This window comes from Melopsittacus undulatus, chromosome 7 (assembly GCF_012275295.1).
Source record: "Melopsittacus undulatus isolate bMelUnd1 chromosome 7, bMelUnd1.mat.Z, whole genome shotgun sequence".
Classification (NCBI taxonomy): Eukaryota; Metazoa; Chordata; class Aves; order Psittaciformes; family Psittaculidae; genus Melopsittacus; species Melopsittacus undulatus.
The window spans coordinates 4,221,691-4,239,884 of NC_047533.1; the positions used below are offsets into that span (position 1 = coordinate 4,221,691).

Below are 18,194 nucleotides of genomic sequence, written 5' to 3' on the forward strand. Positions count from 1 at the left end.
GAAGGAGACTGTGAATTGGTATGTTCAAACCTAACGTTCTGCTTAAAAGCATTTATCCATCCTATATCTGCTGTTCAAAATATTTTTTCTCTTAGCACTAACTTCATCACTTTTAAAAGAGCTATTGAACCTGTGCATAGTTTTTTTTAAGAGTGATGTTGTTCAACATTTAAAATAAGATATTAGGACAGATGCATTTTGAGCATCAATTTACACCTTAAGAAAACATTGTGATATTGAAGTTTTTAATAAATTGTAAATATTGGGACCATCTACCTAGGGGGTGATGAAAACATAAAAGTATTTCAAGGTCTGGTAGGTTTTGTATCAAAAGATAATCTTTCCACCTGTCTCTCGGAGTTTAAATTACTTGATTAATGGCAGTAAGTATGTCTTGAACAAGCAACATGTAATATGTTAGGAGACCCAGCTTTCCCAGGTATTTTGGCCTATATGTAACGCAGCAAACACAAACAAATGTGTGAAAACAGTCATTACAAAAGTTCTTACACAGTTTTAGGCATTATTATTATTATTATTAATTATTGTTGTTACTAAATTGAAACACTGATCTATTAAATTATGAGCTTTAAAGGAAAAGAGGAGTAGCTCTCTCTAAGATCACTCATTTAGCTGTGTTATACATTGCTTTTTTCTGTGATATTATGTTGTAGGCTTGCAGTTGCTGCACTTTTTGTGTGTTTCTTGGCACTCCAACACCTTCTTTAATAGGTTGCTATTGTCAGCCATGTTCTTTGGCATTGATTATCCTTTTTAAAAAATAATATGCTCAAAATAGTATGTTTATATCTCACACAACTGTAATCCTAACTTTTCAGTACAAGGATATTAATTACCATAATATTGAAGCCCTCTAGTAGCAATTTAATCTGTTTCATGTGCTGAAATTTAAGCTCTATGTTTTGGTGTTTGGAATTATTGAAATCTAACAACACAGTTCCAGTCTGGAGCATCTTCTTGCTAAGTTGACTGTGTCTCATCCAAAATGTTCTATGTCTCTAGGCTAATCGGCCTGACTGCCCATGTCTTGACTTTGTGATATACTCTGTAGTTGGAAATGAGTGTCCTGCTAAGTACCTCATGCTGATCAAGAGACTTCTGTAATGAGCAAGTCTTGGGAGATAAATGTCTTTAATAGTTGTGAGATTTTTAGTCTACTCCAATGATATAAACTGTGAACAGCTCATGAAGAGAAGAAAATGAGAGGAAAATGGTCTGTTTTCAAAAGGAAGAACAGTCCTATAGAGATCATTCTAGCAGATGCTAAAATTTCATACCATTCTTAAGTGCTTTTTGTGTTTTTCATTTCTCTTCCTTACCAAATCACAGAATCACAGAATCCCAAGGGTTGGAAGGGACCTCAAAAGATCATCTAGTCCAACCCCCCTGCAAGAGCAGGGTAACCTAGAGTACATCATACAGGAACTTGTCCAGGCAGGCCTTGAATATCTCCAATGTAGGAGACTCCACAACCCCCCTGGGCAACCTGTTCCAGTGCTCTGTCACTCTTACAGTAAAGAAGTTCTTCCTGATGTTAACGTGGAACCTCCTATGCTCCAGTTTACACCCACTGCCCCTTGTCCTATCACTGGTTATCACTGAAAAGAGCCTAGCTCTATCATCCCGACACCCACCCTTTACATATCTGTAAACACTGATGAGGTCACCCCTCAGTCTCCCCTTCTCCAAGCTAAGGAGACCCAGCTCCCTCAGCCTCTCCTCATAAGGGAGGTGTTGCACTCCCTTAATCATCTTTGTGTCTCTGCGCTGGACTCTTTCAAGCAATTCCCTGTCCTTCTTGAACTGAGGGGCCCAGAACTGGATGCAATATTCCAGATGCGGCCTCACCAAGGCAGAGTAGAGGGGGAGGAGAACCGCTCTTGCCCTACTCACCACACCCTTTCTAATGCACCCTAGGATGCCATTTGCCTTCTTGGCCACAAGGGCACATTGCTGGCTCATGGTCATCCTCCTATCCACCAGGACCCCCAGGTCTCTTTCCCCTTCACTACTTTCCAGCAGGTCAACCCCCAGCCTGTACTGGTACATGTACCTAGATGCAAGACTACACTTGCCCTTGTTGAATTTCATCAAGTTTCTCCCCACCCAACTCTCCAGCCTGTCCAGGTCTCTCTGAATGTCAACACAGCCTTCTGGTGTGTCAGCCACTCCTCCCAGTTTAGTGTCATCAGCAAACTTGCTGAAAAATATATCCAGGGATCTGGATCTTGTGTTGTGTGGTCTGGGAGGGGGACTACAGCCTCAGGGTAGAAGTGCAATGGAAGATGCATGGGGGAAGGACTTCAGAAATTAACTTATCCTGATCAACCGAGGATAAATCCAACAGGCAGGGAAAAGCTCTAAGGAAGTTAGAATGGGAATAACACAGATCGAGAGCATAGTTTGAAAATATCTTGAGCAAAAGGAGTATGCAAATGCTTTAATGGTCACTAGAAATCAAGGGCCTGATTAATACATTCTCCTGTAGCAAAGTTCTCCTCATTACACCATGAATAGACGTAATTTTGTCCACAGGAATTCTGAATAGCAATATTTTTCAATTGAAGGAATTCTGTGCATTTCTCCTCCTTCTCCTTTTAACCCAATGCCAGCAGCAATTTTTGCTTCCTTTTTATCCCATCTCCAAAGTATCTTTCTTCCCTGTGCAGAAAAAGATTAACAGAGAAATACTATAAGGCTTGATACTAAGCTTTATGTTTTTTTCAAGAAACCACTGAATTCCTTTCTATCCCTTCTAGGAATGAAGGCCAGAAATTTAGCGCAGAGCAACATTAATATAAGAGTATTTGAGGATTTAAATAAATAAACTTTAATAAACTTGTATTTTCGGCACAGAACAGATGGTGTTTGACAGACCTGCCTGAAGCTATGTAACATCACATGCCATGCTATTTATTTTTCAATAATGTGATTTACTAAACAAATTTCTACTTCTTTGAAATCAAACAGTGAAGAAGGGGTTTTGTGTACAGATGGGAAGGCAATAGCCGTTTTATAAGTAACAGGTTAAGGACACAGACTTCCTGTATAAGTAAAAATATTGTGTGGCATGGAAGAAGTGTCTCTTCAACTTCATCTGTATTCACATGTTATAATAAAATATTTCCATTGAGAGAGCTCGACTGGATCTCTGCCCACTTGATTTAGTGACCTGTTTTCCAGCACAGACTGGTTCATGCCATTTAGCATCTCAAAGAGCATGTAGGCATGATTCAGGCAATTGCACAGAGCAGTGAGTTATTCAGTAAACAATATAGAACTGGCTTTTCTCTAGTTTGAGAGAGAAGGGACTGGCCAGATGGATATTGACAGTCGGTGTTGTGTGGCCTAAGGGTCACAGAAGGGTTTCCAGTTGTCTTGTATTTCACAATAGGATGTACCTTGGGGTCCACTGTTTATGTAATTGAAAACTAGAATAAGAAACTTACAGGATAAATTTGAAGAGAGGCTTAGGAGAGATACTAGATGTATCATGGGCCTTCTCTCAGTGTTAGTTTCCTCCTATGAACGATAAAACCCAGCACGGTTTGGAACCCAAATTACAAACTTTTAAGTTAATCTCAAAATTCCTATTATTTTTCCAAGTACTACTTAGGGAACGTCAGGAGCCTTTGCTCCTAAACACTGCAGGTTATCAGATGCCTGGTTTATTCAGTGTTATTTTATCCCATAGCTGACTACCCTGGAAGAAGTCCCAACTTTCTATTCAGGACAATTTTCTGACCAACAATAATGGGTGCCAAGCATTAAGTGCTTGACCCTACATGATGATGGGAACATGAAATACATTTGCCCTGCATGAGATCAGTGACGAAAACTTGTGGACTAGTTATTTTATTTGAGAGCTTTAAAACACCAATCTGATCTAGCCTTAATGGTCACAACCTTTGCTTTTTGATGATTCTTATTGTATTAATATTCACTGCAATTTGCACTTTAGCAAATTATTCCCTGATTTTATTTTAAATTAAAAAAATAAATTATCTTTGCCCTATCAAAAATGTCTTAAAACATTTTGTGTGGTTATGTATCTTTCTAAGCCCGTGCATTAAAGATTAAACAATGAGAAGGAAGAGAGGAATTTAAACAATATTAAAGAAATCGAATTATTTGACTGGGAAAATAAACCATCCCAGAACACTAATGTCACCAAGGATACTTGGTTCAGCTAGTACATAGCACACAGCCAGAGTTCAAATGAAAGATTTCGTAGAATATAACTTTATAGTCTAACACACTAGGAGCCTGGCTGAGACTAGCTCATTTGGCACTCCCCATTGTACCATTTCAACAGTTAGGAGAGACTTTCTATACCAAACTTGTCTGCCTTATTTTTATTGTGAAAATGAGTTTTTCAGCTTAAAAAACTATAGATTGTGTGCACATATGACAGCTGCTGGCTCGGACAAAATACCAGGGTCTGAATTCAGGACATCAAAACTCAAAAGCATACACTGACATTGCTTAGGCTAAAGAGCTGCAGTTCTTCAGCTGGGGACCTGAAGAACTCAGTCAAAGTATGAACACAAGAAAAGCGAGATAAAAATATCAGTGGGTTACACAGATGCCTCCTCTTGTATCATAGCAAATGCTCTCTCTGTTTTCTGGTGTCAATTTGTACAATTAACTCTATAATTTGTAATAGATTCTTTTTAAAAACCTAAGAGGTAAATTTATGGGTTTTATGCTTGAATTTCCAAATTAAAAAAAGGGCATAGGTTTTACAGATTTCTAAATGATCATAAATGCATAGGCCTTATATCATAATTAGAAGTACAGACAGTAATAGAAAGCAGGCATTCTCTGGAATGAATGCCTCAAGCACAAGGCTAGAACACAGGCCGCTTGCCAACGTGGCCATGTAGAGCTGATAACAGTGCTGCACATTTGTGAAATCATTATTGAAAGGGTATGTTTAATCCCCATCCTACCCCAAAAGTGACTTCTCAATAGTTTCCAGAAATGTATGCTATTAGGCTCAGCTGGAAATAGAAAATTGCTCTTAATCATATGCAAGGAACAATTCTAAATAGGAGTACTTGAAAACAGCATTGGGAAGGAATGAGTACTGCCAAAAGAATGGAAGATCATTTTGATTCTTGATGAAAAGCTATCAAACAGAGTTCAGTGTGGTAAGAGATGTGACAAATCTTCAGAGAAGCAGTTTTCTCCTAGAGAAAGGTAATACAGCTAACAAAGTCACTTAATGCTTTTTGTACCATTGAACCTAAAAAAATATGGGGTTTCATTGGTTATGAGCCACAAAAAAGAATTTTTTCCCCCTCTTTTGAATCTTTGTGAAGATTTTTGCTTTGAGACTTCCTGCAGGAAAGTCTTTTAAGTGGAATTCTTCTTTATACTGCACTTAATGTCTGCCAATATGAGTCCTGTTACAGGCGTAGGGACCATTTTCCTTCTGTCCTCAAGCTGTGTTGCTGCTTATTATCATGTTTAACATTCCCAGTGCCTGGCAGGACGGAGATTAGAAACTCTTAATATTCGTTTTATAGTGAAAGGTTTTGCCAGATTTTTGGAGTATAGGGTATAATGTATGTACATAATTTATTGGTGGAAAAGTTCTGAACTCCCCAGTGATTCACCTTAATCTTTCTTGTTATCATTTTAGGATTGGTTTAAAATAATCTTCTATGCCCCCCGCACACAAACATGTTAAAAACATTACATTGGAAATAATAACTTGATGGAAACAAACAAAGAGAGATGCACAGATTTCCTTTTATAAATCTGTACTGTTGGTTTGGGTTTTTTTGTTAAAGTGTGTATTTTCTGGAGTATTTTTCTCTAACTCCAAAATTTCATGTTTTAACAGACTGGAAGGAAGGAGAAAGGAGACCCTCTCAACATTGCTATTGACAAGATGACCAAGAAAACACGAGACCTTCGAAGACAGGTAACATATGCCTTTCATAATGCATCTTGATTTTCCAAGGAAGTCATTGCTTTTCAGCTTCAGACTGGTTTTGCCACCTGTAGAGGTATAAAGAATTTATGTCCTTATTTGGAAATGACACTGCATTACACATGACATTAAGCAAAGGAATAGTATTTCCTGAGCCAAAAACTAGTGAGATAGAAACATATTTCACGTATAGCCCCCAGTGGTCTCAGTATGTGGGAGGGTAGGCAGATTGGCCAGACCTTCACTGCCTTTGCAGCCCAGCAACCCGTCATAAAAACACTGGCATATGTGCTTATTTGTATTTATTTGAATACTCTTATGAAATAACAGGAATGATCAGAATATGAAAGAGTTTGTAAAAGCAGAATATTTTCAAAGAAAAAAATCTAAAGTTTCATATTAAATAAAGATCTTAAGAACATAAGAAGAAGGTTAATAAAGAACAGGTTGCCCAAAGAGGTAGAAGATGCCCCAACCCTGGAAACATACAAACACAGGCTGGATGGAGCACTGAACATCCCAATCTAGTTGATGTCCCAACTCATTGCAGGGGGGTTGGACTAGATGACTTTTAAAGATTCCTCCAACCCAAACTACTCTGTGATTCTATGAGTACCCGTAAAGCATAGTTTAAACCATGAAGGTTGACTTTTTTGTGTTACATTTATCATTGTGTTTGGTAATAAGACTGAAAGATTTGTTCAGAAAAATTGAGTTGGAAAAGAATAGAAGAGACATTGGCAAAGGGGAGAAGTTCTCTGTAGGTTTCTCTACGTACCTTGCCAATCAAAGGTTACCTTTATGAAAATGATCTAAAATTCACAAATACACAAGACCAAGTAAAGATGTAAATGTACCTTCAGATCCCTGTTTGCAGCATGATAGTTTCAGAAAGAGTGGCCCCTATAGGCATTTTGAAATCACTGCTCTACACTGCTAAAACCCAGCCCATTTCATCTCTTCCTTAACTTTCAGCGAATGTGTTTAGGATCATATTCTCAGGGCTTGTTTCTGAAATAAAAAATGATATTGCAATGGACTTGCAGACAATATGAATCATTGTCACTCCTGTATAAAGCCTAGAATCACATCTGTTGCTTAGCTAATCACAGAAGAAAGATCTCGGCTGTTCTGACCTCCAAATTTGTGGGATCCTAGGTTCTGCAGTGGAGCTTGTACCATGTGTTGCCTCCCACCTCTGTTCTTATTGCTTGAAGGAAGTAGCAGACTAACACAGGAGTTGCTGTTCTGTGTGAGGCTCTCAGCAGTTGCCTGAATTACTCATCTCTAAAGCCAAATTTACTCTGAAACGTGATATAAAAATGGCACCTTTCTTAATAAACTGTCTGCTTCTCATGTATATTCAGCCCCAAGGGTGTTGAATTCAACCTCAGAAAGGTTGGAGCTCTTTATGTGGGTAAAATGAAGAAAATATGTAATAGTTTCCTGCTTGAAATGAAGCTTTTAATATAGTTTCTGATATTTATGAAAGTTAATCATGTAGGTATAATGTTTATTAAATTGTGGCAGTTGCTAGTAAACTAATCAAGATCAGATCATAATTGTGCTAGGTTTTTGCACAAGCATAGAGGAAGATGGAGTCTCTGCTTTCATCAGTGTGTATTCTGACTATAAATCATTGTTCTTTAGAATCACAATCAGTGTTCTGCTTCATCAAATACATAATCAACAGTATACATTTGCGTGTCTATCCAGACCTGCCTATACAACCCCTGCTAAATTTCAGATTGTGAGGATGTCAGTGAGGGCTTAGTTTAATGCCTGGGTAGAGAGGCTTGAAGATTAAGAAATGAACCACAGTTGAGATTGCAGTGTTATGCTATTTTGGTCATTCTATTTTGGGTTAAATCATGGGAGAGACAACCAACTTTGAATACCATAATGCCTTTTGGTTTTAATGATCCCTTTTGAAGATGGCTCATCAGATTTAGGAAGCTTAATGTTGCCATCATAAAACAATCTATAGTATATGTTTTGGTAATGAAGAAGGTATATATACCTTCTATATTTCATTTGGTAGTCAGGCTCCCTTGCAAAGCTTCAGTAGGCAACCATCTAAGACTGATTTTTCTTTCTCTCTCCAGGTTACATAGTCTTTATTCCTGAGATTTTATTCTATTAGCTACAGAACACACAGACATGTGAAATGATTGTGGATGGGATACAAGGTGTTAAAATTCCATTTCACGATTTACAGACACATCAATATTTCCTGTTCTAATGGAATTACACCTTTTATACTCATCATATAACCTCTCATGGGCATTGGAAAACTATTATGGACATCTAATTGTGTATCTTAGTATAAGCTGCCAGTAAGAACATCAACCTAAGTCAGACTGACCAAGTTCTTAGAAGCAGACAAGTCTCACTAGCCATTAGCTTACCGCTGCCATATCTTACTTGATTTTGAACAATCTGGAAAAGCACAGAGTTCTGTGTCTGATAATAACTTGTGCCAGTTGGCAGGATATGGGGTCTTTTTCCCCCCTGGTAAACAAGTGTGTCACTAAATAAATAAATAAAAGGGAAAAAACACAAACCTAAAAGCTAAACAATAGCATATTTCATTGTGTAATATGGGAAGTTATATTTGCAGCAGGGTACATGTTGATGCCAGTTATTTTCTTTCTTTGTTTTACCTCTATAGGGAAAAATAAAGATACTAAACATATAGTTTAAATGCTACAGCTAATCATAAAGCAGCATGCATACACAGGATTCCCAGCATTGCAGCTCTGCTGTGACATTGAAGCAAAGATAAGCAGGAAGGACACACCAAAGAGTTTGGCTGACACACAAACTGGATGCCTAGTGAGGACCAACACGGTTTATAGATCATTTGGAGTTGTCTGAGCAGGGCACCAGCTGTTCTGCTGTCACCACCACTGGTGACCCACCTGTTAGTGCTGCTGCCTCCTGCCCTGCTGCCATCATCTCTTTGCCTTGTGTCCTGTTCCAGTTGAGCAGTTGAACTTGTTCAGGCTGGGTTTCCCTGCAAGGTATAATAACCAAAGCCATTAGTTTTCTCTTAAAAAGCAGATATCTGTACTTCTATTCATTTTAACAGAGCAGCCTGCCTGCAGTATTCTTCACAGTCAATTGAAATCAAATAATTCTTCATTCTTGTCCATTCAAGCAAGACTAATGCTTCGTGTGCCTCCAAGTGGAAGGGACTGTAAAGACATAGGAAGATTCTTTACTAGTGATTCTCAGTTCATAATGGAAATGATGCTCTCATGCAGCTGTTTAGGACAATTCATTCACGTGCTGGTTGTTTTATGTCGTTACTCAAGCTAGTTAGAAATACTGTATGAAATAAATGCTCAACAGAAAAGTTTCACTATGTTTGAAACTGAAAATCATCAGAAATTATCCGGAAATTGAATCTGAAAATAATTTTTTTAAATTTAAAATTCACATTTGGATTTTTTTCAGTAGTTTCGGATGTGCATTTTGAAAACTTAGTTGTTTATTTTACCTTAGCATTCCAAACACAAATAAATATAACTATACATATACATATAAATATAAATAAACATATACATCTAAATATAGATTTAAATACAGATATAAATAGGAATAGTGTTGTGAATATAATTAAATATTAACAAAACCAAATTCTCAGATTTTTCAAGAAAGTTTTCTATTGTTTTAAGGCATTTCGATAATTTAAAATTTTCAGGTTTCATTTTTAAACAATAAAGCAAAAAATAAAAAAAATTTCTTACAGTTGGATTTCTGCTTCCCTTTGTAGTTTTATGCAACAAAGCTTTATTAAAAATCTTTTAATCGGACCTGTGAATTAAAAAGTCCAGAAATAACCACATTACTATTTGCATTTTGCTAAATACTTTGAATGTTCAGACTGATGCCCTGGGCTTTTGTTTTAATGGAACAGATATCTAATAGAAATCAATACTATTGTTAGATATCTAAGTCTAAGTGTGCAGTGTCAAAAAGGTTTTGCCATCTGATTATTGTTTAGTGGCCTTAGACAGTGTGTTGTTGGGTGCAGTCCAGTTCAACCTTTTGAGCAAATACCACAAAATAACACCAGCATTGTATTATTAGGCATATACAGTTGGTAGCTAGGACAGTGATTTTCAGTATGGAAAGCTGTCATCATTTCTGGACTCGAAGAACTGTGCTTGTTCTCATGGCTAGATGAATTCTTGACACCATTCTCTGAGGCAAAACATTCTGATTTACCATTTCTTTTTGTCAAAAATGTCTTTTTCTCAGATTGCCTTTTCCAGACAACAGCCTACAAATCTCTGAGGAATACATACTGTGTAATCACAGGACTGAAAAACAGGATTGCAGCCACCTGAATTAATGAAGCCTTCCTTTATATAGCATTGTACTGTCTTTATAAGGCTTTCTATAGCAATAATCTCAGGTCCTTCCTATGGTTTCTGATTTTCAGGTTTATTTCTGATTTATTCTTATTTTCTCTCATCTGTCCTGCTCTCAGCTGCTTCCTCATCTGCTGTAGCTCACTTCCAGGCTGGTTGGTGAGATGCAGGAAGATGTGAAGCTGGTTTTAGCATCTGCTCTGCCAACTGGCCAGCTGGTACCCACATGGTGGTCAGACAGCTGGTACCTATGTTGGTACACTGGCCAGCCAGCTGCTGAGTTCACATAACAAATTCCCCTCCATAGGACTCTAATTCAGGTCAGTGTTCCCCTACCCAGATAATTTTTCATCAAACTCAAGCTATTTAGCATCCTCAAGATCTTTTTTGTCTGTCAGATTGTTTTAAAGTTGGCCAGTAGATTAAAATGTATTTTAAAGAATTGATGGAATTTCTCTAATAAGCTTCATTTCCTCAGAAAATCAGTCCATAGACAAAAGCTGTTGTGATCAAGACATGGTGTAGTATCCTTCAATGTGCTCTTTACAGTGACATGTTGCTTGCTTTCCCATATGATCTTCTAAAAATGGGTTTCAGGTGTAGCTGTGGTTTGTCCTTGTTATTGATTGTTTAATCACAGCTGCTTTGTAGGCTGAAAGCTGGAAGATAGCACTTCCATGATTTCTGTATAGGTTTGGATGAGTTGTCTCCCTCTTTCTTCCAAATATTGATGGAAGTTAGAATATTGATTCTTTCTTCTAAGCGTCTGCTTTTTCCCAATAGCCACTACTAGCACCCTATGAGTGCTGACACACTTTTGGGTATTCAGGATTAGATTCAGCCATTTGGGCATAGACTAATATTCACAAAGCATGTGCTAGCATGTCTTTGTATAAGCCACACACTCAGACTTGTTCAGTTACACTTTGAAGCAGCCAAATTAAATATATATATATGTCATATTTGCCCTTTTTATACCTCTAATCAATTCTTTATGTATCATGTAGTTAATACATCCCTTCACATGACCCTTATGTATTTTTGATTGGTCATTTACATACCTTTGAAAGACACCTGGTGGTCTATAGATGCAGTATTCATTAGTCTGTTATCAGTCATATCCTCTAGCATACTTCAATTTCACAGCTACAATCACTATACTCCTTACCTTTTGTCCTTGTACTGTTTCAGTAGCTATGTGAGACTATAAGTCAAACTTTCAAAAGTTAAAGGTTGATGAGACAAACATCTCCTGTAATTTATTTATATATTTGTAATTATGTAAATTTGACAAAAGAAAGATCTTGAGAAGAACTTGATCATACTCAGTTTTTACCTACTTCATAGGTCTCTGAAAGTACTTACAGTTCCATATACTTTCGCTAATATGGGTTACAACAGTTTGAATTAGATAACAGGCTTCATAATGTTCTTCAGCTTATTTGTCATATCTTTTTTCCTAGCTCTTGAAAGGCAGCGTATCTCCATTTGCTCTTTCTATCAGTCACTTCCACATAGATTAAGTTGTATCAGTGCTGTTTATAAATGCTGTTTGCAGTAAACCCAAAAATGCTTAGCACTTTGAAACCTGCCAAAAATTAACATAGACTCTAGAGAAACTCTCAGAATAAAAGATGTTAATATTAGCTCATACAATTAGACTAAGGGGACACCTAAAAATGAAAAGATGTGTTTTATTGGAACACATTTTTATAACAGCTTATCCATACAGTGCAAATTGTATTGTGGCTAGGCACTTACATAATAATGATTTCAGGGTTTGGACTTAAATCTCTCTGTCTCCAAGTATATGCAGAGTTTGTTTCTTTGCAGTGTGTGAATGTTTTGAGGAAAAAATGGGACCTTCTCCAAAAGAGGAAATTTCATCATTATCATTTTGCAGCCAAGGTACTGTCACATATACAGACCAGACGACTTGTCAAGTGCTGAAGGGAGAGCCAGTGGCACCTAGGAATTCAGTCTTGCTACCCTGAATCATTATACACTGCATTCATTCTTTTTTTTTTGCTTTCTCCCTTCTACAATTCTCTTGAAGACAAGCAAGAGTTATTGACCAGTTTTAGAAGAATAATCTGAAACACAGAAAAGTTGCTTCTGAAGGTCACTCTGCCCCCAACTTAGGTATTCTGTTTGTATCAGCTGTAAAAGATACACAGCATCTGTACATTACAATATAAGCCTAAGGGAAGTATGAGTGCTCAGAAAGCAAAACAAAACCAAGATCTTCAGATGAAAACAGTAACTCAGTTCTAATAGAACTTAATAGATATTAAATAACCAACTCCTTTCAGCTTCTTCAAGAAGCCGAACAGCACACCCAAAGAAATAAAAACATATTGAGGGGATAGGGAGTGGGGGAGAATCCTGAGAATTCATGCCAGCTGATGTCAACTTAGGAAATTGGGTGATAATATAAAGAAGCTGGTTTTCCTTTAATCTCCTATATGATCAAGAGAGAGCTCACCTTCAGAGGGTGGTTTGAGCTTTCAAGGATGCATTTTGCAAAAGCTCTTTTTTCTTTATATGTAGAGTTTTATAAAGAGTCTGCTTCCTATTTCAGGTGCCAAAAAGATAGAAGCCTAAAGGTAGGTTTATGTGGATAGTCCCTTTATTTTCAAGCTATAAAACCAATCAACACTGCAATAGGTGTATTTCTAGGAGGGCTGGGAAAGCAAATTCTGCCTCTCATTAGTGTGAAAGTAAGTTCTGGAGTTGCAGACGAGGCACTAGTTAAGGTTTTAAATCCTAAAGGTGACTTTTCTTAATTCAAGAGCTGTATAATTTAAAGAGGGCTAAAACCAGAGAGAGAACAGGCCATGGACCTTACTAGCTTGCATAACGCTGTGAGAATTTGTGAGAGGGGTTATAAAGTATTTTGAAGATGCAAATCCTCATGCAAGTGTTAAGGAGCAGCAGAATCTCCAAGAAGGTTCAGTCCTGCATGAATATTTACTTAAGTTTTATTTTGAGAAGGCAAGTTTGAGCAAGGTCATACTTAAATAGATGACCCACAGGAGTCTTGCTAAGGTTGTGCTATATTGTCATAGCAGGGGTTGTAACTAGATGATCTTTAAGGTCCCTTCCAACCTAAACCAGTTTATGACGTACCAGTTGCTCACAAGAGAAAGCGCAGTGTGATTCCTGATATTGCCCCATTCTGTTGCATGAAAATACTTCTTGTCAAAACATTGGCATTTTTTGAAGTGAGACAGCCATAAGTCAGTCTAAATGTCTTTGAACCTAAGGCCATCTGTGGCCTTATAATCTCATCACATGTTACTTGTTCCTCATTTGGTTATGGCTTCACCTGCAATGACTCTAGTGCTCTTGATTATGGAAATCTGGAATCTGGCTTTCTGAAAGCAGTCCATCAAATGCTAATGCAAATTTATTTCTGTGCCAGCTCTGCATTTGTCTTTCTTGTATTCACATACTATGGGTGTGCTGTGTTGAGTGTTCATCAGTGCTTCTTCACTGGGTTTCTCTAGCAGCTTGTACAAAGGTATTAGGCAGGAGTCATGGGTAATATGGGCTCATAAGCAGAGATATAAAGCTCCACTCTACTCTTTTAGCTTTCACTGAATTCATAGACACTCCTTAAAATCACAGAAGTAAACTTAATCTAAATTTCACCAGCTTGGACTGAAAGAACTGTAAGCTCCAGGATAGCTGTTCACTAGAGCAACCACTTTTGTCTGCTCCATTGGTAGATCAACTGTTGTATTTATTTTAGCAAAGGATTTTTAGGAAAGTGTCTACAAATCTGATCTAAAAAACTTAGAGGCAATGAGCTGTTATTTAAATTGCAGTTAATCGTGATTTTGACTCGAACTTATTTGAATGCACATGTCTTCATGTCCCTCAAAATACATTTCTTCTGGATGTTTATCACTGTGACATTGAGGTTTTTATGGTGCTCAGAAGTGCTTCAGAGGAAATGGAGAGTGGTTTAATACTGCTGATTTACTCTTTCAGGTCTGCAGTAATTTCCTTACTGCCTAATTATAAGGCTCGGTTTAATTTACTCTACACATAATGTTTACTGATGCACATATGGTGCTGTATTTCAGGAAACTAGACTCATATCAGGTAGTTTTGTGTAAGGCTACAGTGTGTAACATTTGATGATGATGAAGGGAACTTTTGATCTGTGAGATGATACTTAGGATGGATTATTTTTGTCTGGCAAAATCCAAAGAGTATAGTAGCTATAGCTGGTTTTGAAATAGGAACGCAACCGATTGTTGTGAGCACAGAGGGTTGCCTGTTCAAAGTGGCTTGTGAGGAATTATGAGGCAAATCTCTGTAACAGCTATATTGTGTTAGATTACTGAACATAGTTTGTCTATTATTCCTCAAATAATGAGTCTTCATAAAAGCTGACATATTTCAACAAATCTTTGTCCTCACTCCAGGAACTTTAGAAGATGCATAGCTCTGTAATCACTGCAGAGGAGTAAGCATGGAGCTTTTAAAACTCTTTTTAAGGAGAGGCATTGTAAATGAGGGAGAATCTCAACCACAACCCCCAAAACTACTACAAGTCATTTGTTGATAATACTTTTACATAAAGAAGCTTTTCCCATTCTGTAGTGTCAGCTAGTGAATGACCTATAGTCACATCAGGTAAAGAAACATATAGAAGTTTGGATTCATAAAGACATCTTCAAATATTGATGCTAATTATCAATGATGTAGCAGCATTACATAGGGAGCACTATAAATGGCAAACAGTCTTTTTCCAAAGGCTTCTATAATTCTGTTCTCTTAATGAATTTATGAGCAATGATGAAGAAAATAAAATTTAATTTTCAGATGGGATTTCAAGATTGCATTTTGTTCTTAATTGACATTAATTTTGTTCAGTAACACTATTTTTAAAGTATTATTAAATTGCATTAATGTTATTTGTTATTAAGCAACCAGAAATACAAAAAGTGTTGGTTTCAGCTTTTGACTTGCAGAAATTGCTTCAAAATAAAATAAAATAAAAAATAGAATAAAACAAAAAACACAAACCAGAACTCACTGCAGGGAGGACTTTTTTGAAGGTATGGATGACGTTTGATAGTGTCAGATTTCAATCATCTCTGTCCATGGGGCAGGATCACTTTGTGACTTTGAGTGACTTTTGGAAAGGATCATGATAAATTCATTTCTGCAGAAAACAGTTTTTGACCTTGTTTCAGCAATTGTCTGGAACTCCAGTAGATAGGTTTACCACAGACAGCTGTCATCAGCTTTCACTGGGGTTAAATGTCATGGTCTTAGAGAAAGCTGATGATAATATTTATATGCCAGCCTGTTCTTGCAGCTGGGGTAGCTGGGAATGCAAGTGGGACATGTGTAGCACTTACCTAATAACTCTTCAAAGCTTACTGAATCAAACTGGTTTTAAGTGAAGGTAATTTCATGAAGGGTTTTCATAGTCAACTTCCTTCTCATTTGTGACCAAATAGCTATTTAACCTCTCCAAAACAGTTTTGTTCCTGTTTTCTTTAATTACTGTAAAAAAACCACAAAGCTCCAAAGCCACTCTACTTGGTTTAAATATCATTTTGACAGAGCCTCAGACAATACACAAAGATCCACAATGTGTTGTGGTTCTTGGTTTAATCCATGGATGTTTAATCCATGATGTGTATTCCTCCTTGTTACCCTCGTCTTCAACACACTTCTTCTACGTTAGACCCTCTAGACTTGCAGTCTTGGTGACATTTGTGACGTTATACAGTCAGTTTTCACAAGGGTATTTTTCTTCAGTGCTAGAGTAATATCCTACAGCCTTTGCAATCTTTGTTCCTACATGTAATATCGTGTTCTTCATCCTTCCATACTCTCATTGTCATATGGAATGTGAAGATTAATCACTGTCTTTCACTTCTGAATTATTTTGACTTCACTATTCTTTCCACTAACTATTCAGTCCCTACCTGTTTTTCTGTCCTGTTTCTCCATCACTGTTTGGTGGCAATCTCTGTACTATCTCCTATCTTTTAATGATCTTAAAAATATTTGTTACTATCCCAGCATTCCAATCAGCACTGGGATTTTATTGTTCTATCCAGACATGAAACAAGGCAGACTTCTTGTCCTGACAGTATTTATATGTTTGGGGGGATATGTGGATGTCTGGCCTCCAAACTTGCACATTTTTCTCTATTTTTATGTACCTACACTAATGTTAGAAAGCCTGAGGCTTGCTCTTGCTGAAAAATGATGTTTTTTTGAAGTTAGTATAAAATTTAAGTCACAAAACTTGATAATCCACTCCCCTGCTCTCCCTACCCCCCAAAATATCATTGTTAAATCAATGGGGATAAAGTACCTAAGTACTTGGTGTCTAGGTGGTTCTGTGCTTCTGGCCATATAGTGTTTTGAAGAATCCATTGTAGTGATGTATGACTAGGAGGAATATTATTTCATGTGTGTCTTATGCTCTTTCAAATTTCTGGCCAAAAGCTGACACTCCAAGTTGCTTTCTATTAGCAAATTCTTCTCTAGTCTTTTCCTGACTAGGGGATTTTCTCTTTAGAGAGAAAAAAGCTTACACACACAGAAAAATATATGAAGAACTATGATCAGTCTTTGTATTGTAACAGCATTTCTTCACAGTTTTTTGTCTTAGCTGAAATCTTGAATATATTTAGGTAGTTTGCGTGTCCAAATGTGATGCATGCTTTCAATGTTAATCATTTTGTTGTTTAATCTACCAAGACATAATTGATGACATTATCTTCCATATCCTCCAGTCTGTCATTTTTTGTCACATATTCAGGGGTTCTAGTGTGCAGAATCAACTGAGCCTTTCTCTTCAGCATTAATAGTTTCTTATGGTCACTGTCTTATTCTCCAGAACTCAATTTCACAACATATTAGAGAAGAGGCACTTTAACTACAATGGAAAAGGCTTTATTTTCATTTATTTCAATTAAATTAACACCTGTTTCTGAGTGCTCTGCAGGTGCAAACTGGAGTTGGGTTCAGTTTGTAATGCACTTTCAATAGCAAGTGGTGGATAAGGTGCTCCTTGGTAAACTTTTGCTACAGATAGCTTTATACTGCCAGTCTTTATAAAGTTTAACAATCTGTTAGAGTCATTAATCTCCTGCTGTGACTTTACATTCCAGTGTCAGGATTAGACATTCAATTCCTACTAGACTGTTAGTAGCGCTGAGACATTTTGGTTCTAAAATTGTTATATAGCCACGGAAAACATCATTTCAGTGGGCAGTTTAACCTCTCTGAGCTCAATTATAGCTGTGAACTGACAATGATAAAACAGCCCTAAATAGTGCTTAGAACAGTAGAACACGATGCTATCAAAAACAGCAACTGACTCTGCACCATAAACTGACTAAATTGACTGAACTGGAAAGACATAAAATCTGCCTTGTGCTACACCATTCATACTCCTAAAAATATTTGCAGGTCTGGATGTTTTCCTTTTGTGTCTTTATGCTGGTCTGGCAAACCTATTACTCGTGTAGCTATATGTTAATTAATAACATTTTCTCCATAACAAAATGAATTAAGCAAGACCTTTATTTAATGTGCTTTATCCTCTAAGAAATGGAGTTTCATGTAATGGAAACTACCCACACCTTTGAAGTCACCTCTAGCTTAAAAAATCAGTAGGGAGAAAAAAAAACCCAACCTAAAGCATTGTCTTATGAGTAATAGTTTGTGTCATAATATTTACATCAGAATGCAGGTTAAATTAAGGCATTGCAAAGGCATTTGTTAATATACATATGTGCACAGTCTCATGCTGGTTTTAGAATAAAACTCAATGTGGGTTTGCTGCATGTTTTATGACCATTTAAATTCAA

General features: G+C 37.0%; 1 protein-coding gene across 2 annotated transcripts in view; it reads left to right on the plus strand.

The window, feature by feature from the left end:
- CTNNA2 (catenin alpha 2) overlaps nucleotides 1–18,194 on the plus strand; it is a 499,450-nt gene that overhangs the window by 376,843 nt on the left and 104,413 nt on the right. For both annotated transcript variants that reach the window (XM_034064746.1, XM_034064747.1), the window contains exon 8: nucleotides 5,873–5,953. In XM_034064746.1, the coding sequence (XP_033920637.1) occupies nucleotides 5,873–5,953 (81 nt within the window). The remainder of the gene's footprint in view (nucleotides 1–5,872; nucleotides 5,954–18,194) is intronic.